At 38.7% G+C, this 25,384-nt stretch overlaps 2 protein-coding genes across 4 annotated transcripts; both read right to left on the minus strand.

The window, feature by feature from the left end:
* Positions 1–41: 41 nt before the first annotated feature.
* Positions 42–7,937, minus strand: LOC146469288 (uncharacterized). The gene is made up of 11 exons (XM_085123554.1): positions 7,194–7,937; positions 6,495–6,527; positions 5,173–5,211; positions 4,180–4,458; positions 3,819–3,908; positions 3,385–3,459; positions 2,878–2,955; positions 1,593–1,642; positions 1,213–1,255; positions 923–964; positions 42–540 (listed from the first exon to the last, which is right to left on the minus strand). Exons 4-11 carry the CDS (start codon positions 4,367–4,369, stop codon positions 506–508), a joined length of 603 nt encoding a protein of 200 aa, XP_084979680.1. The 5' UTR covers positions 4,370–4,458; positions 5,173–5,211; positions 6,495–6,527; positions 7,194–7,937; the 3' UTR covers positions 42–505.
* Positions 7,938–7,954: 17 nt separating this feature from the next.
* Positions 7,955–25,124, minus strand: LOC146469289 (uncharacterized). Of its 3 annotated transcripts, none has more exons than XR_014867263.1 (4): positions 25,033–25,124; positions 17,779–18,057; positions 10,793–10,913; positions 7,955–8,307 (listed from the first exon to the last, which is right to left on the minus strand). XR_014867263.1 is itself a non-coding variant. In XM_085123556.1 (3 exons), exons 1-3 carry the CDS (start codon positions 25,079–25,081, stop codon positions 10,870–10,872), a joined length of 372 nt encoding a protein of 123 aa, XP_084979682.1. In that variant the 5' UTR covers positions 25,082–25,124; the 3' UTR covers positions 10,522–10,869. The 3 variants fall into 3 exon arrangements, 1 of the variants encoding a protein (XP_084979682.1); XR_014867264.1 differs by lacking the exon at positions 25,033–25,124 and adding an exon at positions 18,316–18,408; XM_085123556.1 differs by lacking the exon at positions 7,955–8,307 and having other exon boundaries at positions 10,522–10,913.
* Between the last annotated feature and the right edge of the window lie 260 nt (positions 25,125–25,384).

A 25,384-nucleotide genomic window follows, 5' to 3' on the forward strand; every position in this document is an offset into this window, starting at 1 on the left:
GGCTTGAGAACTGTTAATAAAAGCGGAAAATAAACAACCAATACACTGTGAGCATGTTTTATTCAAATCTCATTCATGTTGTAATTAGGTAATTCCATCTTAACACAGTCAACATTTGTTTTCATTGTATTATCTTTCTTTCTGGGCAGTGGAAGAAATAAATCAAGGGTCTATATTTTTTAATTATCCCTTATTCAGTAAAACTGTTTACTGAAACAAACTCCAACGTATATTATAAATTTAACGAAATCCTTACATAATAAATAATAAATTGAATACAAGGTAAAACGAAAAAGCATATTCCTAAAACACCTTTCATTTGCCATTATATGTTACTCATCACGAGGACATGTACACTTCCAAAAATTACGTTTGTCGAATTTTCTACATTTTGCACATTCATAACACGTCTTGAAGAAATCGTACTAGACATGAATCACAACTGAGTAAACACTGAACAAATATTAATTTCTGTCGGTTTCATTTTTTAAATCGCTTTAATCAATTAATATTTCTTGGTCCGTTTCTTCCCTCTCCTCTCTGTATAAAAGATAAAAAAGGAACATCTAACATTAGTTTTAAATGGATTTTTTTTCTACGGGAAGTAAACGCAACAGATCATGAAGAAGTGTTGAAACTTGATAAAACAATATATATTTATCATGTTTATATCGGATATTTGTATTGTCATTGATCTTTTTACTTCTTTTCATCTTCACACATGCTGTTTAACTTAAGCTTATGGTACGTGTTGGAAAATATTAGAAAGGTTTTACTTCGATACCTTTTCTCCTATGCTCTTATTTTTTTTCCACTTTTTCCATTTTCTTTTCTTTAACATAGTCATTGCGCGATCAGTTGCGGTTAAACCTCGTGCGGTGGTAACCACCGACTATTTAAAGAACAGTACTATGCAACATACCATTATTTTGTCCAGGATCCGTGTTAATCCGTTTAGTAGCTCCTAAATTAAAAGAAAAATACGGTTTTAGCTATTTCCATATTTAAGTTCCAGGGTCCAACCAGGTCCTCTGACTAACTCCATCAAAGCAAATTATTTTGTCTGCAGATTCAAGTATTTTGCTTTGATTTATTCCCGATTAACTGTCTAGGGTGTCATGTAGAGCTTATTGTTTAATTATACTTTGTCATCGTCATTCCACCATTGTATACTAAGACTATCAAGGTCACAAATGCTATTTATCAACGTACCTTTCGATAGGCCTGCACTGGAACAAATTTCCTCGTCTAAAATCTATGTTTTAAAATAATAGATGATTAAAAATAACAGATAATTTCAGAGAACGCATATTGTAACGATCTTCTTCGAATAATTTAATTGAAATCTTGTAACCACTACAGATTTGTTTTCTGTGATTATGGCCAGAGGAAGTCGTTTAAATTTCATGTGTCTCTGCAGAGTGTTGATAAGTGCAACGTCATGTGTTCACGAAAATCTGATACAAAAGACATTTTTGTATTTGTGTATCAACAGAATAAATAGTTCCTAATGGACAATACAAAATCGGCTCACCCCTCACATCTTTGCTCATAACACTGACAAAATTATATTTATCTTATAACTAATTTACCTGCTTCTCCATGTCTTCTTTTTGTTCTCTACTAAGAGGTTGCCTTTCACCTGACATTTAGAAGAAATCGATATGTAAATGAGCAAAGCGAACTATAAACATGCCTGAGAATCGGCGATTATTTTGTGTAATATGAATCTAAAAATCATAATGAACATATTAGTCGCGTGTGCCAACAGCTAAACAACATTGATCGTGAGTTCGCAATTGAGCAGCAGATTGACACCTGTACTGGTTGTCTTATTTTCTTTAGCTGAGAAAGAACTGTGAGTTGGTGATCAAAAACGGGAAAATTAAGCAATTATTGCGGAACCTGATTTTGTGTCCTAGATTTAGTCGGGAATTATATATATAGAATTTTAGGATTGATACACGAGTGAGGTTCACTGTGTAATTTGTTTACTTTATTCAGTGATGTCACAGAGATGGAATTGGAAAATATCCAATTGGAATTGGAGCAAATCAGGCTTTCAAAGACAAATCTTCACATTTTTACTCCTTTCAAAGCCTATACGATGCAATAAGACTTGAAAATGCTTATCTTGCTAGTGTAACATTACAAAAGAGGTAATGATTTAACAATAGATAATGCAATCATTTAACTTAGGATTCGTGTCTAACTGAAAACTTGGATCAGTACAAAAACTGTTTTTCGGAAATTCCAGCTTAAGGACGGTGCCTACTAATACAGAAGTATTTTGTGTGGTTTATAACTATGGGGGAAAAGCAGATCTTAGCAAGGACTATTATAATCCAAAAAGAAAATTGGGGGTAACCGCGCATTTTTCAGAGATATTTAAACAATAATATTAGCCAAAAGATAAAGCAATGTATGGCAGTTTTTTCCTAAATTGAAGCTTAATTATCTCTGAAAAATGCATGGTTACCCCCAATTGCCTTTTTGGATACCAAGAGCATTAGTTTTAAACCGCGGAAGAATATCCCTGTATTAATAGGCACCACCCATAGGAAACCCAAGTTTCTCGAGATGCAAAACGTATGCGCAGTAACAAAAGTAGGCACCGTCCTTAAAACAACACGGGGATGCGTGATCCGCAACAGCGACAACACGGCAACTATAATATAATTCCAGCATCTGCCAAACCCCGACAAATTTAAGTGCAACATAATCATCTTTAGAAATTCAGAAATGTGCAAGTTTAGGATTAAATACCAAGGCAAGCCGGGCTCTTGCGCGACCTTTAAGTCGCCACAATCACACTTCTAGGTGTTTTGGCGTAGGGACACTGCATATTTATTGTATAAACAACATTTGTTTTAGCACCTTGATCTGTACGTTTTCGTGGCTCTGCATCTACTGTCTTGTACCACCCGAATCCATCATTGAGCTTTTCTAGTTCGCCTACAAAAAAAGTAATTTTTAACAATGAATGAATGAATGAATGAACATCCGGCACCCCCCCCCCCCCCCCCCGCAGATTTGGTAGGGCCGGATGACATCATCACCAACTTTGCAAAGGAGAGAGAGAGAGTCTGGGGTCGAGATCATCGAAAGCACTCCCTAATTTTAATTAAGTAGGCTTTTTAAAATCTTAAGTAAAATGCCAGGGAAGTAGGAGGAGGGTATGGGGTTGGGGAGGGGGCTGGCGGTGTAGGAAAATCTAGATGTTCATATATGATATTCAATCTCCAAAAGGTTCCCATTTTCTGCTGTCCCCACTGTTTGATTGTTTTATTTGACTCGCTAATCTTTGATTATTACTAGTTGTAAAGATTGTTCCTGGCAACTACAACCCCCCGGGACAACAACAACACAATGTTGAACAGTCACCTTTTCTTGAATTCCCTCTTCTCGAATTCTTGTTTGTATGGTACTTGCTTGGGTCTTGAGTGTACTCGCCATTTCCTGAAACAAACGGCATGTCTCTCTCACGAGCGCTAAAATAGCTGCTAAATTGGCCTATTGTATCAATACGCAGATTTTAGCGTATACCACTCATCGATTGGTCGATTCTCACATTAAGGCTAATTTTTTTCATTGCGTTCGACGAAGGGAGAACGCACTCCTATTACAGATTGGAGTCGAGATTGTATGGGACAAAACGACTTGATTTAATGAATGGATCTTGTCTTGCGTATCCTGCATCACCTGCAGCTTTTGCAGGGGCGGATGACATCATCACCAACTTGAAGCAGGAAATAGATACTTGTGACATCGAACGCACTCCCTATTTTTTGATTATTACTACTTAAGTTCATAAATACCTGTCAACGGAATCTCATTGATTTCGTCGTTGTATGGCCTGGTCATCTGCTCCGCAAGCCTTTCAGAAGTATTTTCCCCATCGTTCGAATCTAAACAGAGGTTCAGTGGGAATAAGCTTACAAGGCAGTACTGTGTTCAAATGGAATATTCTGATTTACGATCGAACCTGTAACCTCGCTTTCAATATCCAAATTACTACCTAACATTCGGCAAAACGCACAATGTGTGTGCGAAACCACTATAAATAGAAGAAGCAGCAAAGGTGGGAAATTAGGAGTAGTTCGTTTCTTTTTGGAGAAAGACACTGCTACTGCTACTAGCGTTGTTTTCTTCTCTGACATTTATCCTACAAAAAGTTACCTGTCCTTTCAAACGAATGAGTACTGCTATTGTCATCATCCTCATCGGTGCTTTCATCGCCACCAATTTGAAGTTCAGGACGCTCTTTATTAACAACAGAAAAGGTGACTTTTGTGCCAGCAGGGAATGTAGATGTCGAATACTCTCCATCCAATATAATTTCCTCACCCCTGCTGACACTTTCGTTCATGGCATACAAAATATGGAATATGCCGTCCTTCTCTTCTCCCAGGGCTACCACAATCTCGGCTTTATTCAACCAGCGTGTGTTGGTAGAACCTTAAATCAAGATAACACATCGCAATCTAACCAACAAACTTAGAGTGTATGTGTGTGTGTGTGCGTGCGTGCGGGTGTCACGGTCTTCTTGCAAATGACCAAAAAAAGAAACACAAAATATGGGCGGACCAAAAACGTCCCTTTTTTCAATGGCTACTTTCACTTCCGAGAAAATTTGTACCTCCCCCCCCCCCAAAAAAAAAAAAAAAAAATTATACGAAAGGACTTTTAAATACATTTTGATTTTCTTAAGACATATTTTGTCTGTATTGACTTGGTTAGCTTGTGTATATTATATTATTGCAATGATTCAAAGTGTGAGATAAATTTATAATCATAAACGCAGGTATGGCAAACAACCTGCTGTTAAAAAGATGAAAAAAAAACTGATATTTCACTCACGCCATTGTATAAAGATAGATCAGTCATCATATAAAGGAGACTTTTCGAGCTAAAACTCAACGCACGTACAGGGATCGCGTTAGTTTAAGTCGGTTGTACCGCTCGGTGAGGGTTTGTACACGAGACAAGAAACAATGTATAAAGTGTGTACACGACGGCCATGTTGGAGGATCGAGACAATACAATGATTTTCCTTCAGGAAATATATTCTATTTTTATGCAAATATATTCTATTGTTTTATTCCTCCAACATGGCCGCCGTGCACACACTCTATAACCGGAATGACTTGAAAAAACGATGTCTGTACTTACAAAGAATTGAAATTTCTTCTCTGGTTTCGTTGACCTCATCTGTATGTGAAAAATTAAAAAAAAAAATTGTCGGTTTGTTCACACTGTATCGATCATCATCATTATCATCATCATACGAACAAGTCAATATCAACAACAAGAATAATTAAATATCACTTTTATAATGCTGAATTTAAATGTTTCCTTGGCACTGCTACAAAAAGATGATGAAACAAGGTGATGTAAGATGGCAATTCAAATCAACTACAGTCGAGCCTAGAAGTTATAGGCAGATAAGCATTTCTTATATCGTAGACTTGAACAGATTGAACTGTTCAGAAAAAAAATACACCTTTTGCCCTTCATTATCAGGAAATAAATTTTCATTAGCGCGAAAACATTGAGCAATAAAATTAATGTATAATCAGTTTAAGTACGAAATGAAACATTTCAATTTGTGGCAGAGTCATTAAGGAGTTTTGCATCGAAAAGAAGATTCATGAAGGCCAATTAAAATAGCGTTTAATCGAAAACAACATTCTTTAGTGCGAGTGAAGATTTATTAACCTAGGGTTAACGTTCCATTGCGCGAATAAAATTTCGACTACAAAAGATTTTTAGTTACGTGGTTTCTGACTAATTTCCCAATTGATTTATATGGATGCTTTAATTTAAAAACGATGCTGCACATGTGCACACTTGTTTCGCAGTAATGGAGCACAGAGTTCGTCGAAACCGTATCCCAATTGAGCATCGTGAAAGGATAATTAGGGCGTTTGAAGATCCCCGCGAGAAGAGGAGAAACGTGAACACGATAATTGCCAGAAAATGTGCAGCGTGGTTTAGGTTTATGCAGACTTACATATACCACGATGTTTGAATGGGGAGTTGACTGAAGGATAGAGGTAAGACTTGCTTGATTGTTACGCTGACTGTATCTCTGTTGTAATGAATTTTTTCCCCGTTAAAGAACATTAAGAAGCGTCTAATGTTTGTTCATTCTTTTAAAAGTTTGTTATTTCCATTAAATTGAACTGATATTCGCATTAATGAACGTTATTCTCTATGTAAAACGCCTTATTGACGACACCGAAAATTAAAACGTTTGTCTATTTTCATTCAATGATTACACATTCGCTTTAATGATTTAATTTTTAACACTAATGAAAATGTATTTCCTGATAATGAAGGGCAAACTGAGGTGTAGTAAACTTTTTTGTGGTGCGACGAAGTTTTTGTGACAATATAACTGCATGAACATGAATTTGTCTGATTTCAACACACATCGACCACGTAATACCAGTGTTACCTCCACGTAATGAAAATTACTGTTAAAAACTTACCAAGTTATTCCCCCTTGGGTCTGTAATCGAGTACTACAAAGAAGAAAAGATTAAAAAGATCAGAATTATTCAGCATCACTGATTGTGCCGTCCTTATTCGCCTACTGCTATTATCATTTCTATACCAAAAACGTTTTGTAGTCTAGGGAAAATAACCTAACCTACTGTACCAGTACCGGAGTCACCGAGCATATAGCTTTCCTTATACCAATTATAAAGTGGTGCGTTGCTGTGGAACAGCTTGCCTATCAATCTGCGGCAATTACATTCTCTTGCTAGTTTTAAATCCGGCTGTAGGGGTTTCCTCTTTGATAAGGATTAAGTTAATTAATTCACACGGCATTCATGGAAAGCCAGCACTTTGTTATTGTTTTTATTTTTGTTATTAAATTTAATTTACTAGTAGATTAGTATTTTTAATAATATAATTAAAGCAATTTTAGTATTTACTTTAACTCCTCGTGTTTTAGCCGTGTATATTAATAAAGTTAAATAAATGAATAAAGAAATGAATAAATTGATAAAAAATTCAGTCCTCCCTTTTGTTGCATACGGAATTCTTGTTAGCAGAACATCAATGTTACTACGACCTAATTTTGAGCTTTCTGTGAGTAAAAAGAACGAGGAAAGGTGTCCAATTCCTTCACTTTACTATTGAAACCTTTGAAAAAAGCCGATTCGCCTGTTCTCGGTACCCACCGTCGTCAAGACGTTTCCTTAAATAGGAAGGAATAGCCGTTCTTCTGAAGGTGAACGCTCTTTGCTTATGCTTTTCTCCCTCCGTGTAGGAGAAAAATTCTCTTATCACGTTGCCTTCTCCTAAACACCCATCCTCAATTGCTTTGAGAACAGGCGTCAGGGAGTGATCTCCTCCCAATAAAGTAAGAACTTTGGTTTTGGCTACGGCAAAACCAACTTTGTTGATGCAACGCACGGCAGGGTTCACAACTTTCCGCACCTATACAGAAAAATAATATACATTAGGACCCCAGTATAACAAAATCCGCGTTGTAACGAACATTATCCAGACCTAAACTTCGTTACGCCGATGCCACAAATAAGATGTCACCGCACATCTGAAGCTGATTTAGAACCGGATCGACAGCCGGAATTGGAAAAATTTATCTATGAAGGACTGTACTATGATTAAGTGACATCTGCGACGCTTCATCATCTCCGTCTCTTATTGTATTACTTCTTTAAACTTCTCAAAAATTATTACATTTTAATGTTAACCGAACCCAGTTCGTTATAGTTATGCCATTGCAACGAACCCATCAGTTTTACAAACCCTCGACACTTTCAGGGTTGCACTTGTATGGTGAGACATGGTTTTGAATTAATTTTACATTTTTAATACTGTGCAAACGTCCGTCGTTTAAGAAAAATAAGATCTTTGTCCTATTGAAAATCCAAAAAAAAAAAAAATTTGGGTGTAGCAACGCAATTTACAGAGATAAAGACGTTCAGTAATTTGTATAGTTAAAAGTTAATTTACATGAGTAATTGTTGTTAGAGATATTGCTGTATGTAAAGAATAATTACCTTGGTTGCGAACAGCATCAAGGTTGTATAATTCCGAAGTATTCGGTGGTGGACGTCTTTTCCCAGGATGCTTTCGACTCTGCCAATGGTCTCCTCCATTGCCGTTTCGTCGTCCGCAAGCCTCGCAGCAATCGAGATTAAAACTCCTATCGCACGGCTGGCGTGGTCTAATGCCTTAGTTAGCTTTCCTTCGTATTTTACCTGCGAGGAAAGTGGATTAGACCTCACCAACCGTGGAAAAGGAATTAATACCACTCGACTAGATTCCCTAAGAAAATGAAAAAGAAAAGGTCCATGCATGTAATTTACTACGCATTTAATAAATGTTATTAACCGCTCAGACTGATACGAGATGTTTTTAACAGACCACGAGGGAAAGAGTTCCAATAGCGTTTATAGAAGCGACCAGCGTGTCATCAAAACTCAGCGTCACTCTGCTTACAACTTAAGAAACTCCGAGGGTAGCCTGTCCCTGTACAAGCCAAACACCAATTATTTGAAACGAAGCTTTTCTTACAGTGGGGCCATGTTATGGAATAACATGGCCCCAAAGCTTAAAAAATGCTTCATCCTTTGAGCATTTCAAGCGAAATATCAAGAAGTTAGCTGATGTATCGGACTCCCACACGGCAATCTTGTAAAGAAGTTGTAATTAGTTTTAGTTTTTACAGAGAAACAAAGTAACGCAGTAACAGAATTACAAGGTAACAAGGTAACAAAGTAACAGGGTAACAGAGTAACAAGGTAACATCGTTACAAGGTAACAGAGTAACAAGGTAATAAGGTAACAGGATAACAAGGTAACAAGGTAACAGAGTAACAAGGTAACAGAGTAACAAGGTAACAAGGTAACAGGGTAACAGAGTAACAAGGCAACGGGGTAACAAGGTAACAAGGTAACAGAGTAACAAGGTAACAAGGTAACAGAGTTTCAAGGTAACAGAGTAACAAGGCAACAGAGTAACAAGGTAACAAGGTAACAAAGTAACAGAGTAACAAGGTAACAGAGTTACAAGGTAACAAGGTAACAGAGTTTCAAGGTAACAGAGTAACAAGGTAACAGAGTAACAAGGTAACAAGGTAACAAAGTAACAGAGTAACAAGGTAACAGAGTAACAAGGTAACAAGGTAACAAGGTAACAGAGTAACAAGGTAACAAGGTAACAAGGTAACAAAGTAACAAGGTAACAAGGTAACAGGGTAACAATGTAACAGAGTAACAAGGTAACAAGGTAACAGAGTAACAAGGTAACAGAGTAACAAGGTAACAAGGTAACAAGGTAACAAGGTAACAAGGTAACAGGGTAACAGAGTAACAAGGTAACAAAGTAACAGAGTAACAAGGTAACAAGGTAACAGAGTAACAAGGTAACAAGGTAACAAGGTAACAGAGTAACAAGGTAACAGCGTAACAAGGTAACAAGGTAACAGAGTAACAAGGTAACAAGGTAACAAAGTAACAGAGTAACAAGGTAACAAGGTAATAAGGTAACAGAGTAACAGAGTAACAAGGTAACAAGGTAACAGAGTAACAAGGTAACAGGGTAACAAGGCAACAAGGTAACGGAGTAACAAGGTAACAAGGTAACAGTAATGAGGTAACAAGGCAACAAGGTAACAGAGTAACAAGGTAACAGGGTAACAAGGTAACAGAGTAACAAGGTAACAAGGTAACAAGGTAACAAAGTAACAGAGTAACAAGGTAACAAGGTAACAGAGTAACAAGGTAACAAGGTAACAAAGTAACAGAGTAACAAGGTAACAGAGTAACAAGGTAACAGAGTAACAAGGTAACAGAGTAACAAGGTAACAAGGTAACAGAGTAACAAGGTAACAAGGTAACAAGGTAACAGAGTAACAAGGTAACAGCGTAACAAGGTAACAAGGTAACAGAGTAACAAGGTAACAAGGTAACAAAGTAACAGAGTAACAAGGTAACAAGGTAATAAGGTAACAGAGTAACAGAGTAACAAGGTAACAAGGTAACAGAGTAACAAGGTAACAGGGTAACAAGGCAACAAGGTAACAGAGTAACAAGGTAACAAGGTAACAGTAATGAGGTAACAAGGCAACAAGGTAACAGAGTAACAAGGTAACAGGGTAACAAGGTAACAGAGTAACAAGGTAACAAGGTAACAAGGTAACAAAGTAACAGAGTAACAAGGTAACAAGGTAACAGAGTAACAAGGTAACAAGGTAACAAAGTAACAGAGTAACAAGGTAACAGAGTAACAAGGTAACAGAGTAACAAGGTAACAGAGTAACAAGGTAACAAGGTAACAGAGTAACAAGGTAACAGAGTAACAAAGTAACAAGGTAACAAGGTAACAGAGTAACAAGGTAACAGGGTAACAAGGTAACAGAGTAACAAGGTAACAGAGTAACAAGGTAACAGAGTAACAAGGTAACAAGGTAACAAGGTAACAGAGTAACAAGGTAACAAGGTAACAGAGTAACAAGGTAACAGAGTAACAAAGTAACAAGGTAACAAGGTAACAGAGTAACAAGGTAACAGGGTAACAAGGTAACACAGTAACAAGGTAACAAGGTAACAAGGTAACAAGGTAACAAGGTAACAAGGTAACAAGGTAACAGAGTAACAAGGTAACAGGGTAACAGGGTAACAGAGTAACATTGGGGACATAATGATTTCAAAAAGAATTTGGGTACATACTTATCAAAATAAAAAGTGGGTAGATACTTATCAAAATAAAAAGTGAGGACATAATAATTACCATATATGAAGTACCTACCACTGGTTATCCTACGTCATTAGCAAGTGACACTTCACTGTCGACTAAATGACAATACTATCGAATTTGTTGTTCGATCACCGCTCCAGCCGCTCCAGAGTTCTCGAGAATGGCCTATTTCCTAAAACAAACGGAAACCACTAGATACCTTTCCCCAACATTCTGGAACTTTCCACAAAGCCACTTAGCTTCACTTAGTGAATAACACCTCACAGCGTTAAAAAGGAGCAGAGCGAAAAACCTTGACAACCGCGGCCGTCCTACGCGGGCAGTTTAAATGAGGTACTCCTTAAACAGTTTGCGCTATTCTATGCGTCTAAATATAAAATATAGCACTAAATAAATTAATAAATATGTATACAAGTATACAGAATAAAATTATTGGCAAGATTTCCGCATAGCCCCATACATTAATTATGCATACAGTCTTTGTTCAAAGGAAACAATAGGGATGACAATAGTGCGCCGTTGGGATTACTTCGCTTTGTTCCTCTTAGTTTCATATTTTCTTTTTATGTCTATATGGGCTTTGCCGAAATCTTCGAATTTTAGGGAAAAAATACGGAAAATCTAAACAAAATTTGACAATTTTAGCAATTTTTAGGCATTTTAATTTGTCCTCGTTTTAAAAATGTTTAGAATTGAGTGACATGTTTTCGCATGGCCGTAAAAATAAAGGCAGATTAACCAGTGGTTTTTAATCGCGACTGACGTAAACTATCAAAAATAAAGTATTTCTTTACCTTTCTTTTTGTTTTACGTTCTATTTTTGCTGCTGTCGTTCCTAAAATAAAGCCAGAGGTTCTCGCTAACATAGACGTGCGGACTTCATGTGTTACGGTATCTGATATTTCGTCTACCTCCGGTGTATCTCGAAGAGCGCATAGAGCGCTACAATGCTTTGTCAGTCCTGGTGAACTTCGTAAAGGCTGGCATCTTACAATATATGCCAATATTGCTCGTCTTTAGGACATTCTTGCACCCATCTGGCGGACATTTCACGGACGGCACGTTTAGATTGTGTCCCTTGTACTATTCTGTTCACCATTCGTAATCCGCAAGGATATTGGGCGACTTTAAAAGGTGATTAAAGGCTTGGAACGATAGGCGAAGGTCAGTCAAATTACAGACGTAGTAGCATGGCATTGACGTAGGGGAAGCGATGGACGAAACAGCAAAGGACGCAAAAATAATAAGACGACGATTCGGAGCACAAGCAACAACTACACGATTTGAAGTCGGCTAAGGCTCGTTAATGCTCTATAACTCACTTTAACATGGTTGCATGGGGCTATGACTAGGAGAAATAACAAACCGAGACTGGGCAATCAAGGGGCGAAAATGACGCATTTTCCCGTGAAAATTACAAGGCAAGTGCAACGCACAGGAAAAAATTACCTCTGTATTGTTATGTAGATTTTTAAAGGCTTACAAAAAATAAAACATATTTGTTGAGGGGTAATTTCCAACAAATCCCTTGTAGTCTAGTGGTAAAGCAGATGGGCAGGGAATCCAACGCTAACAGTAAGGCTTCAGTTCAAGGCACGGTATGGTGGGTAGACCGAAAAAAAAAAAAAGAAAGAAAAAGAAAAGCGTTAGGGGGCTGGGTTAGAGAAATAAAGAAAATGGGTTTGGGAAAATGGAGAGAGAAGAGGAGAAAAAGTCATGACACGACGAAACCCTCTTTTATTGACGCAGTAAGTATTATTTGCAATGTATATATGCAAAACTCATGGGAATAGGTTATTGTCTTTTAAAACAATGAAGCGCATACATAATTAATACATCAGCATGCATAATTAATGTATGGGGCTGTGCGGAAATTTTTCCTTATTGGCAAGATTTCCGCATAGCCCCATACATTAATTATGCATACAGTCTTTGTTCAAAGGAAACAATAGGGATGACAATAGTGCGCCGTTGGGATTACTTCGCTTTGTTCCTCTTAGTTTCATATTTTCTTTTTATGTCTATATGGGCTTTGCCGAAATCTTCGAATTTTAGGGAAAAAATACGGAAAATCTAAACAAAATTTGACAATTTTAGCAATTTTTAGGCATTTTAATTTGTCCTCGTTTTAAAAATGTTTAGAATTGAGTGACATGTTTTCGCATGGCCGTAAAAATAAAGGCAGATTAACCAGTGGTTTTTAATCGCGACTGACGTAAACTATCAAAAATAAAGTATTTCTTTACCTTTCTTTTTGTTTTACGTTCTATTTTTGCTGCTGTCGTTCCTAAAATAAAGCCAGAGGTTCTCGCTAACATAGACGTGCGGACTTCATGTGTTACGGTATCTGATATTTCGTCTACCTCCGGTGTATCTCGAAGAGCGCATAGAGCGCTACAATGCTTTGTCAGTCCTGGTGAACTTCGTAAAGGCTGGCATCTTACAATATATGCCAATATTGCTCGTCTTTAGGACATTCTTGCACCCATCTGGCGGACATTTCACGGACGGCACGTTTAGATTGTGTCCCTTGTACTATTCTGTTCACCATTCGTAATCCGCAAGGATATTGGGCGACTTTAAAAGGTGATTAAAGGCTTGGAACGATAGGCGAAGGTCAGTCAAATTACAGACGTAGTAGCATGGCATTGACGTAGGGGAAGCGATGGACGAAACAGCAAAGGACGCAAAAATAATAAGACGACGATTCGGAGCACAAGCAACAACTACACGATTTGAAGTCGGCTAAGGCTCGTTAATGCTCTATAACTCACTTTAACATGGTTGCATGGGGCTATGACTAGGAGAAATAACAAACCGAGACTGGGCAATCAAGGGGCGAAAATGACGCATTTTCCCGTGAAAATTACAAGGCAAGTGCAACGCACAGGAAAAAATTACCTCTGTATTGTTATGTAGATTTTTAAAGGCTTACAAAAAATAAAACATATTTGTTGAGGGGTAATTTCCAACAAATCCCTTGTAGTCTAGTGGTAAAGCAGATGGGCAGGGAATCCAACGCTAACAGTAAGGCTTCAGTTCAAGGCACGGTATGGTGGGTAGACCGAAAAAAAAAAAAAGAAAGAAAAAGAAAAGCGTTAGGGGGCTGGGTTAGAGAAATAAAGAAAATGGGTTTGGGAAAATGGAGAGAGAAGAGGAGAAAAAGTCATGACACGACGAAACCCTCTTTTATTGACGCAGTAAGTATTATTTGCAATGTATATATGCAAAACTCATGGGAATAGGTTATTGTCTTTTAAAACAATGAAGCGCATACATAATTAATACATCAGCATGCATAATTAATGTATGGGGCTGTGCGGAAATTTTTCCAAATTATTTACACGACTGTATACGCATGATTTTTATTAAATTTAGTTTGCGGCTTAATGATGTATCCCCGAAAAAGTTTCAATTTCTATTTTTCATTTGGTTGTAATGGTTGATAGCATGCGTTACTCACTTTTTTCGAATCACCGCGCCGAGCTTGTTGTGAGTCATCAGCGAGTAAGCCGTCAGTATCTTTTTTAGCTGAGAATCTGAGTCTCACAACAGACATTTCCAGGCCAGATTTGGGAACTGAGTTCGCACAACATGTACCTCTAATATTTGCTAAAATATTATAAACATCTACCTCTTGCTCTGAGTTTCAAGTTCAGATTCAAAAATCCAACCAAGAAGAACAATTAGGTAGTGAATTGGCCCGCAGGTAGTGAGTGCTTATCGAGGCGGGCCAGACTTTCAAATCACTCTCTTGCTAGTTTATAGTAGTTAGTAGCTACTTGTTAAAATTTCAGCTATTTTCATTTAGACATTTCACCTATAAATTTAGACTTAATTCCTATTCTTGTTATTCAGATTTATGAAGATAATCCAAACCCTGATTCAAAACAGTAATAAGTTTAAGCCCCAAATTCGCATTATTTCCCTTATCAAAACTTTGCGCACCTGTCAGACAAAATGGACTTCATAAAACTGCAGATTGTTCAAAAATCAAGAATAATAAATTTAAAAATTCTAAATCCTGTCAATTATTATATGTTCCTCTTGACCCAGAGTTTTTGAACGTTTTTTGTTGTTCCTCATTATGAAAGCCAACACTAAAGAAAACCATATTATATTAACTGATATTAGTATAAGTGTTCAGCAATTGTTATCAATCTTACTTGTCCAGACAACTCTTGGCACTTCATTATTTTTTATCATGTTTGAAACTCAATGCACAAGGAACAACCCAAACTACAACTGTGGATGTGATGAGCTAATGCCAAATTTCTGACAATGGCTACATCATGAAGCCCAATCCTTGATGGGATTTTGCAAGGATATATCCTTCAGTACTTATTCACAAAAGCTACACAGAAACAGCTATGACAGGTAATTAACACATTCATCTCATAGCCACTATTCCCATCAACCTCACTATCGGCCTCCCAACTGATTGTAGCTTTCTCCACATGCTCCTGTTTACCATCCCTCATTTAATGAAATAGACAGTAGATGTTATCTATCACGTGGGATCTATTTATGTTTGGCTATTTACTGTGTTGCATCTACTGTTTCGAGTCTCTTGTAATTGCCAAAGTCATTCTTCTTTTATTTAGTTTTGGTTATTTTTATTGAATTGCTACAGAAGCCAACAAAATATACAGAAAAAAACAACAACAACAACAGATACAGAACAAGTACAAAAGAAGGAGGGGTATGGCAGGGGGAAGTAACAGGGCTGGGTCCCAATTGACAACTGCTCCAATATAACTAAGAAAGAGAATAAACACCCTGAAAACAAAGTCAACAAGATCCACGAAAAACTAACAGTAATAAAAAAATTAATAGGTTATTCAGGGCATTTTTTTATTAGTCAATCGGTTAATAAAAATTGAATTTTCACAGGCGTGCATTTCCTTCTAATATTTTGTCTGGCTTTTTACTTTTGCTGTTTCTTTGTTACCCTATCTCAAACTCGCCCTACACGTACCTTCCACCTCTTACTCATGGCATTCACTAACTTGATAAAAATGTCTGGTGTTTGGCATCCGTAAATTCGTACTCTAGCTCAAATGTGGTGGGCGGGGGGGGGGGGGTCTATTTCCCCCCTTTCAATCTCATGTTTGGGGTTCTACCAATTGCAAACATGTTATTTTAAATGCAATGGGATACCAAGAGCACTTGCTAAGTTCTGTTTTCTCCACATAGTTTTAAACTGCACAAAAATATTCCTGTATTAGTGAGCACTACCCATAGGAAACCTGAGTATCTCGGTGCGTACTATTGTTTGCGCAGTAACAATAGTAGGTACCGTCTTTCAAGACATTTAGCGACACTCTCCCACCCACGCACCCTGTCTAAGGGATGGATCTGGCTGGCAATACATTTACCAATGTTATTCAATTTATATAATTTCTTTATTTACAACAATTTAATGGCACAAATCGGTAAATTAAAAGTAAACAATGTCTGCAAGAGCCATAAGGATAATCTGTAAAATTTTAGGGTAAAAACACCTCATACTGAGACAGATCACCAATTACCACAACAAAAAATGTAAGGACAATAAATGACAATAAAACTAGCCACAAAGTTAGTAAGTTAATTAATGAAATTATTTAAATTATAATGAAATCACATATGTTGGTCGGTGAGCGAAGAGTCCAGTCCACAGTTAATCGATGTAGCCTTCTTATTCCGTTCCGAGCTATTGCTGGGCTGCCTTTCAACATTTTACAGACACTAAAAAATAGCCGCACACTTTAAGTGTCTTTTTGAGTTTTAAAATACAAGTGCTGCAGGAGGATTACAAGCAGAGGACTTGGAAAACTCTCAAAGATTTATACTCGTTGTTACCTAGCATAGAAACAGGTCGGGAATTTGTATCCCTAGACACTACAGTTCCCACCCGGCGAGATCAGTCTCTCCGAAATGTAAGAACAATTTGAAAAGCATCTTTCACAACCAGAATGTGAACAACAGCTGTCCGTAAACTGCGCGATCTCCAGAGTAGTTATGGATCCAATGCTGGTCAAAGTTGCGGAAATCTTGCCGAGGGAACTCGAGTCCAGTCGGCCAAAGCGTCGGAGTCTTGACTGTGAACCTCACGCGGCAAAGATCGCTCTATACTAGTCATTCAGCCGAAAACAAAACGACGCAGTAAATCGATCAATACTTATAGTCGCCGTGCTACGTCGTGAACTTGGTAAAATCAAAAGGACGAAACAGAAAACATCACCTCACGCCATGCTAAATATTTTTCTTGCGCTTTCAATAAGCACTTCATGTAATTTCTCTTGCTTGGCACAACCAATCACAGAGCGCAGATATCAATGACGTATGAAAACTCAGTTTTGACCCGTTGCTGAAATCTGATTGGTTGATTTAAATTTCAGACGCGCGGACCGTATGGCAGGGTAGTTAAAGGAAAATATCCCGACTTAACATAAAACTTAATTTTTTATGGAATTTTGCAATTTCCATGTGATCGCGAAAATGTCTTGGGCCAAATGTTAGGCAATTTCGAAACTGTTTTTCTCAGAGGTGCGGCGTTCCTTTCCAAAAATTTCTGGATATTTTATAAGCCAAACATCTGTTCTCCCAAAATCAGCAAACTCTAACTTGAGCCATTAAAATGCGTTTGCATGAGCCACGCTCGAAGTCAAAGATGACTCCGTATTTTTGCTAATAAAGTTCCACAGCGGGTTTTTCTTTATTTCATCTTCTTCTTTTTTGGTTTTTTTTTTTTTTTGCTTTTGGATAAGCTCGATGAAACTATCCTAACTCTTCGAGGTAGAACTTCCCTGGAAGAATTGGTGTAGTGACGCTTTGGGCAGGAATAACATCAAATTGGTGTTGGCTCACACTTGATTTGATTATGCGTGACATGTCACGGTATTTGACAATTGCCAAACTTGATCACAAACAGAACACATTTCTCGCTCCTTTTTACATTTGCATTTTAAACTTGGTAACAACAAGCTTTCCCTGATACTAGAGTCAGTCTGTTGTTGATAATTGTTAATTAAAATAAAAACAGCATCAAATACCTGTGAAACTTGCCACGGCAAAAGAACCTCCGGTATGTTCGTTACATAACAGACAATTGAAAGAACAACAAATCTTTCTTCTGTGCTCTTTCTGGTCTGTGGATCCGCCTTGTGGCGCTGAAGGTGTTGGTTTGAAGATTTGCCCCTTGCTATCCTGTACACGAGACATTGAATCGCACTGGCTCGTCAGTCTTGGTTTGGGAAGAAAGCGTGGCGCGACGGGTTCAAAGATCTCCGAAGCCGATTTGATTCTCAACAGAGCAGGTAAATTTGAGGTCCCTGAAGATGAGAACAGACAGACATCACAAGAACCTTACAACAGACTGGACCGGCCGAAAACAGACTATGTGTTGCCACCTAAGTTATAAGGGACAACGAAAGTGCATTAAATACCCAAACCCGACGAGTAAATGGCAAGATGTCACAAGGCATTTTTGAGCTGCATAATGCTGTTGTTCCCATCGCTTCAGGTTCGTGTTATGTTAACTGACTGACTGCATACTAGACTCATTTAAAAAATATAAACAACATATATACCATTTACGGCCGTGGGAACCGAACGCGAAGGGTCGCGAAGCTACATTTGTTTTGTTTACATTTGTTCCGCGGAGTCGCAATGCCGCCTTAAACAGGAAGACCAATCTTAACCTCCATGCAAGCTATTGTATTTTGCTATAGTTTAAAAGCAGCTTTTGCTTGGAATTTGGAATAAAAGGGGGCAACATTCTACCTCATTAAAGTGAGCTAACACCAATTTGATGTTATTCCTGCCCAAAGCGTCACTCAACTAAATCTTCCAGGGAAGTTCTACCTCGAAGAGTTAGGATAGTTTCATCGAGCTTATCCAAAAGCAAAAAAAAAAAAAAAAAACCAAAAAAGAAGAAGATGAAATAAAGAAAAACCCGCTGTGGAACTTTATTAGCAAAAATACGGAGTCATCTTTGACTTCGAGCGTGGCTCATGCAAACGCATTTTAATGGCTCAAGTTAGAGTTTGCTGATTTTGGGAGAACAGATGTTTGGCTTATAAAATATCCAGAAATTTTTGGAAAGGAACGCCTCACCTCTGAGAAAAACAGTTTCGAAATTGCCTAACATTTGGCCCAAGACATTTTCGCGATCACATGGAAATTGCAAAATTCCATAAAAAATTAAGTTTTATGTTAAGTCGGGATATTTTCCTTTAACAACGTTTTTTAGACGATAAACAATACAAGCAATCGATATGAGTCCCCAGAAATGACGCGAAATATATTTTATTGAGCTTCAAATTCTGCATATATTTTGCGTGACATCAGGGTCAGTAAGGGTCAAAACCAGGGGGGGTGGTCAAACTACGAAACGCAACAGCAAGTGAATTGCTAAATAGCATCATTCATTATCATTTCGGACAGACATTAAATGGTGAAAGTTTGAAGGAAATCGGCCGACCCCCATCTTTCACCTCTGCCTGGTTTTCTCAGACAATGACTCTTAACTGAATGTTAGGGAAGTACAAATTTTTTTCGCAGTCTGAGAGGGGCAGTATTGAGATTTTGGAGGGCCATCGCGCCTTCAGTGATTATATTGAATTAGAAAGATACCTGCCAGTTCCCATTTTATTTGTTTACCAAGCCGTTTTCATTTGTGATTGTTCGTGAGTTCTTGTTTATTTGTTCACTGGGTAATTCCCAGTTTTCTTTCAAGGCTCACTTACCCTGCGAGCAGAGTCTAGGAAGATCGAAGGAAGGGCCGTTTACACGACCGAAAAAATTGGAACGGCTCGGATAAAAAGACGAACGGCTCCGACAAAATTTGACGTGTAAACGGTACTTGACCCGTTCTAGTCTTATCCGTTCCGTTCCTAAAAAGGTCCATAGGCGGCTATGGACCCTTTCGGAACGGAACCGATAAAAAACGGTTCCGTACCCACATTTTTGTCTTCTTTTCAACGTGTAAACGCTCGCCCTTTTTCCGGTACCGTTCTTTTACGTTTTTTCTGAGCCCGTAGTACTCCACGTCAGTTGTTTAGCATACCATTGATCGTCAGAGTAAGGGCTGCATGCAAGATCAAACCAAGCGCTCGTTCTTGGAATTTGCCACAAGCTCCATTCGACTGTGAAGTGCGATACAGGGGCTGTTAATAGGAGAACTGTAAGCCTTGTTTTTCTCCTAATTCGGTGCATTCTCTCAGAAGCATTTCTTTGAGGAATCACTCGCGCTGTCAAACATGAATTTCGTGTTCTCTTCTTCAGAAGAAACCAGAAAAGTGCTTGTAAATCTGTGATATTCGGAGATACGCACAGTGTATTGTATGTGTAAGCTCATTTGAACAACTAATCGAAGCAGTCTTGTTTAATTATTGGGGGCTCTATCGTTACCTGTCTCGAAGAAAACAACGTGTAAACGGTCTAGTACCCGTTCCAAGGGGCTCTCAAGTACAGTGCCTTTTTCTGTTAGGTACAGTACAGAATTTGTACGTGTAAACGGGAGTTTTCGTCTGGAACGAGAACTTGTCTCTAACCGGGCCGTTCGTTCTCTTTTAACGTGTAAACGGGCCTGGAGACTCTGCTCGCAGGGTAAGGCTCACTGGGTCCTTTGGACCATGTTCGTCACGGTAATTTTTACTGTGCTTTTCACGGCTTTGGTCATGTTGTTTTCGTGCTTTCACTTTGCCACATGAGTGTACAACCCACTTGATCGCCCCTTTGAGTGTGTGTCCTATGCACTCGGCTCTGTGATATTGCACTTTGTTATGGCTGGAACTTGGCAGTGTTTGTTCTGCTCCAATTTTTCTTTGTTTGTTTAAAACTTGCGTAATGTTCGACCTGGTTGGGCCGCTATTCAGTTTCATTTATCTCGCACTGTCCTAATCGTGAACACTGTCTTTCTTGAACCAACAAATTATTAGCGAGGAATGTTGTTGACCTCGGCATATGTTTCTTTAGTCAATATATCTGTAATTTATCGGCCGGAACGCTGTCTCAAGGTGTTTCCTGCTTGGCTCCTGTCTTATCCCCTTACCAATTTTATTTTGCAAGTAATATTGCCTCCTAGAAAGCGTGCCGCGTCAAACTCTACAGCCACTCGTTAAACAAGGCGTAAACTGCCGAGATTATCTGAACTGCTGAAGTTGGCGTGCAACTCGCTTTAACGCCAGCACCACAGGCAAAACCAAGGTATGGTGTCCTTTGACGTCAATGCTTGATCAACCACCATCTCCACCGTGGTCGCTCAAGCAGTACAGTCCACGCTTTCTCAGGACCACATCGCGGCTATCTTGACGCCCAAGATCACAGACGGACTTGGCTGTATTGAGCAAGCTGTTGCGACTGCAACCGACGTTCATTTGCAGTGACAATGCCGCCGTTGTTGGTATTATTTAAAATAAGCAGGCGTCTAAAGAGGGTAGCACTAATCTGAGGAACTGCAGACCGCGGAACCGCGGAACCTGCGGAACCCGCGGAACCTAGAGAAATAACTAGTTTTTTTCTTTTGCAACTTACATACCAGGTATAAAGTAACAGCTGATTTCATTGCTGTGTATAAACCCGGATTTTATTTATTTTTTAACATGATTCGACCAAGAGAAAGTGAGATTTTCTCCTGATTCGACGGTCATGATTCGACCGAGAGGTTACCAAGCTCATCGATGAACTCGCAAAGTCACGAAGGTTCTGCACGAAGACTTGAGGTGGCGGGTGATTTATCACCAATAATATTGGTGATAAATATTTGTACGGGAGCTCGATAAATAAAACAGCCAAATGAATGTTCTTTTTACGAGTACCGCATTTGTTTCAAAAATCCATAGATTGGGATCTTGTCTTATAGGGGGCCTCGATCGATGGTAACGGTCGATATGTCGGTCGACTGACGGTCGATATCTCGGTCGAGCCTCGGTCGATAATTGGGGATGACTCGGGCGATGTTGTATCGCTGTGGCGGTCGTCGTATCGACCGAGGTGGCAGTCGGCCGATATAGCAATACACCGACACTTCACCGACACATCACCGATACTTCATCGATATTTCGCCGCTTACCGGCCGATAGTATCTGCCGATATATCGGTCAATATTCTATCAATATGTTTTTCGACACTTCGTCCTTTTCTCGATCGACATTCGTGTACATATAGCGCACCGCTATATCGGTCGTCATATCAGTTGATGGCCAATATAATAACGACCGATAGTTGGTCGATAGTCTGTCGTTATCTCATTTTATTCTTGCACTATTGCATCATTTTACCATATTAGGTCAAGAGAACGCGCAACAATATGCCAGCGTATTACACTGTAGTGTCCCGGTTTCACCGGTTTAGAACAAAGCAAAATCCTCCTTCCTTTTTCGTGTCGACCGAGTATCGGCCGATGCATCGACCGATACTTTATCGATACTTGACCGACGGTTCACCGATATACTGCCGATACTGTCGCGACAGACTGTCGGTCGATTTCTCGACCGAAAGTGATCCAATGATCGGTCGATACATCGCCTATATAGCGGCCGATGCTCGATCGATACTCGCCCGCTACTCGACGGATACATCGACCGAGATATCGACCGTCAGTCGACCGTGACTCGACCGACATACCGACCGTTACCATCGATCGTGGCTCCCTATAAGACACAAGATCCATAGATTGTATCCGCAACGTGGCGAGGTGAACCGAAAGAGAAGAAAAGGACGGCAATAACACTTGCCTGGTATATCAGCCATAAAAAGACAGTATGTTGCCCTCAAGAATTCATTTCTCTGTTGGCAACCACCCTCAGCTGAAGTTCAGAAAAGCAAAACAATAAGCTTGGGACGTTTGGCAACCAGCCATTTCATACACCAGCATCCGCATATACTAGAAGAGGTGGAATTTTGAGGAAATAATTTATGTATACTCTGGTGTAACTGCAAAATTTGTTCGACTTCAAACAAAGGGAAAATAATGAGTTTTGTACGTAAAACCAAGGCGCAGAGTCGATCGACACATTGTTGCAATGCTAAGCCGGGTCCCTGTAACGGCGTGAAACCAGTCTTGGAATTCATCTATATAGAGTTCCGGCTTGCTCCTTATCATCGCCTCTAAAACTTTGTTTTCTCTATCTGTTCCAATACTAGGCAAAGAAACGTTTATGCTAGCATATATTGTTCAAGAAACCAAACATAAACAAAACAAACACGAGCTTACAAGACAAAGATTCTTTGCCGTCCTTTTCTTCTAATTCGGTTCACCTCGCCACGTTGCCTATACAATCTACGGATTTTTGAAACAAATGCTGTACTCGTAAAAAGAACATTCGTTGCTGCCTTTATCGAGCTCCCGTACAAATATTGGTGATAAATCACCCGCCACCTCACGTTTTCGTGCAGAACCTTCGTGACTTTGCGAGTTCATCGATGAGCTTGGTAACCTCTCGGTCAAATCATGACCGTCGAATCAGAAGAAAATCTCATTTTCTCTTGGTCGAATCATGTTAAAAAATAATTAAAATCCGGGTTTACACACAGCAATGAAATCAGCTGTAACTTTATACCTGGTATGTAAGTTGCAAAAGAAAAAAACCTAGTTATTTTTCTAGGTTCCGCAGGTTCCGCGGTTCCGCGGTCTGCAGTTCCTCAGATTAGTGCTACCCGTCTAAAGATAATAAATTAGGCAATAATTGTTCTCCTTCGTGATTTAGCTGAAGAGTTGGTTTATTTGAGGAGTTTGCCTTTTGGTCGAGGGTCGAGGGTAACGAGTCGAGGGTCGAGGGTCGAAAAATTATTCAAAATTATTTTCAAATTTCTGAACTTCGTGTTTACTCGAGTTTCCGGTGCCAATTTTTGCCGCATCGTTCACAGGCTCGTGTTTACTCGAGTTTCCGGTGCCTGTTTTTGCCGCATTTGGGTCATATTTTTGTTTGTCAAAAACTTTTACATTCCCACGGACTCTCCGGCGTGCTGAGCATCAGAATCTGGCCCTTTCTATTTTTACGTATTTTTTCGGCGAGCTAATTTTGATAGAACAAACAACAAAAGCTAGAATAACTGAAATGTATTTGTTTTTTAAAAAAACAAATTTTTGTCCGATATTTCGGTTTGCAATACAAACCTTCCTCGGGGGCTGAACGAAAAAGAAAAGTGAGAAACATAAAAGGATCGTTACAAAGAAGATTTAAATATAAAACGCGTGACAATGATTGGTTGTCAGTTTTGTTACCATGGCAACATACTGGGTTCCAGTCCTCCCTGATACCTCAGTCCTCCCTGAACAAAAGACGGATCCAAACGCACCAATCACTTTTTACAGTCTTCACAGCCAATAACATCACGGCTTACTGACAAACGACCAATAACATCTGGACTTCGTTGACCAATCAGGTTAACAACCAGAGACGTATATACCACCTACTGACGTTCCACAATTCACTTGACTCTGAAGATGACTTCCGCTCAGGTTGTCGAAACGTCAGTCAAAGTCACCACAAACAGTCCTTCTCAGCACTACACTCACCCGGATGATCATAATTTACGTACTTATGACATGACTCCTGGGTTCAAACCATTTACAACTTAACGCTTTGCTGGCCACCTTTGGGGTTCTATTTTGATATTTGCCAATGGTGCCTCATCTGCATGATCCAGCAAGCGTATAAATATGTTAGGTTGAGTTCGTGGCCTTGTTAAATGTTTTTCAAGCTGAAAATCACTAAAATATTGAAATCAGGTTGGAGGGGACTGGAAAAGAGTGAGTTGCCATGTGAGCCGAATTTTTTATAGCCGTAGGTGTATTGCCTTTAGAACTATTAGCCTGCCAGGTTTCAATGGTCTCTGTTGTAAATTGACTGAGATAGCTCTATTTATATACTTGATGTTATATTGAGTTAAGAATATGACGTCATCAGTCATCTCATTTACATATTTTACACATTTTTCAAACTTAAATATCTCCGGAACCAATGCAGATATTTAGAAACGGTAAACAGCGTTTTTAATCTTTCCTAAAATTCTTTGTGATAAACCTTAAAATTCAAGAAGTAAAAATTTGATCATAGTAGCACCTTAACATCTAAGTTCCTCCTCCTTGGAGTTCTCGATCCCCTTAGGCATAGGATTGCGCTCTGCAAAATTGCAAAGGACACTTTCGCCCTGACCCATGAAATTGTTGTTAGTAATTATAATAGTAATAATAATAATAATGATAATGATAATGATAATGATAATGATAATGATAATGATAATGATAATAATAATAAAAATCTGTCAGGAAAATGTATAACAACATACATGAAGTTTACCTGTTATTATTAAAAACTGGATAAAATACCAAGAGACAGGACAGGCCATTGAATCGTCTTCTGGTTTTTCTTGCAAAAGGAAATAAACAAAGATCTAGCAGCAAATATTTCCTGGTGGTTTTCAATACATTCACTCATGCTTATAGCTAACTTATAGCTAACTTGGCACAATTCGTTTTCTTTGTTGCGTATTAAATATCATATCCAATGCCTGCTTGTTGAATAACTGTTAAATATACTACTGGTATTTGTTTTAAAACTGCATTCGACAGACTTTTTATGAATGTATCAGTGTAAGTGTCCATAAATACTACCCTGGTATTCATTATGTAAAAAGAAAACACTCACTTAA

This window comes from Pavona decussata, unplaced genomic scaffold, assembly GCF_977016875.1.
Source record: "Pavona decussata unplaced genomic scaffold, jaPavDecu1.1 SCAFFOLD_125, whole genome shotgun sequence".
Classification (NCBI taxonomy): Eukaryota; Metazoa; Cnidaria; class Anthozoa; order Scleractinia; family Agariciidae; genus Pavona; species Pavona decussata.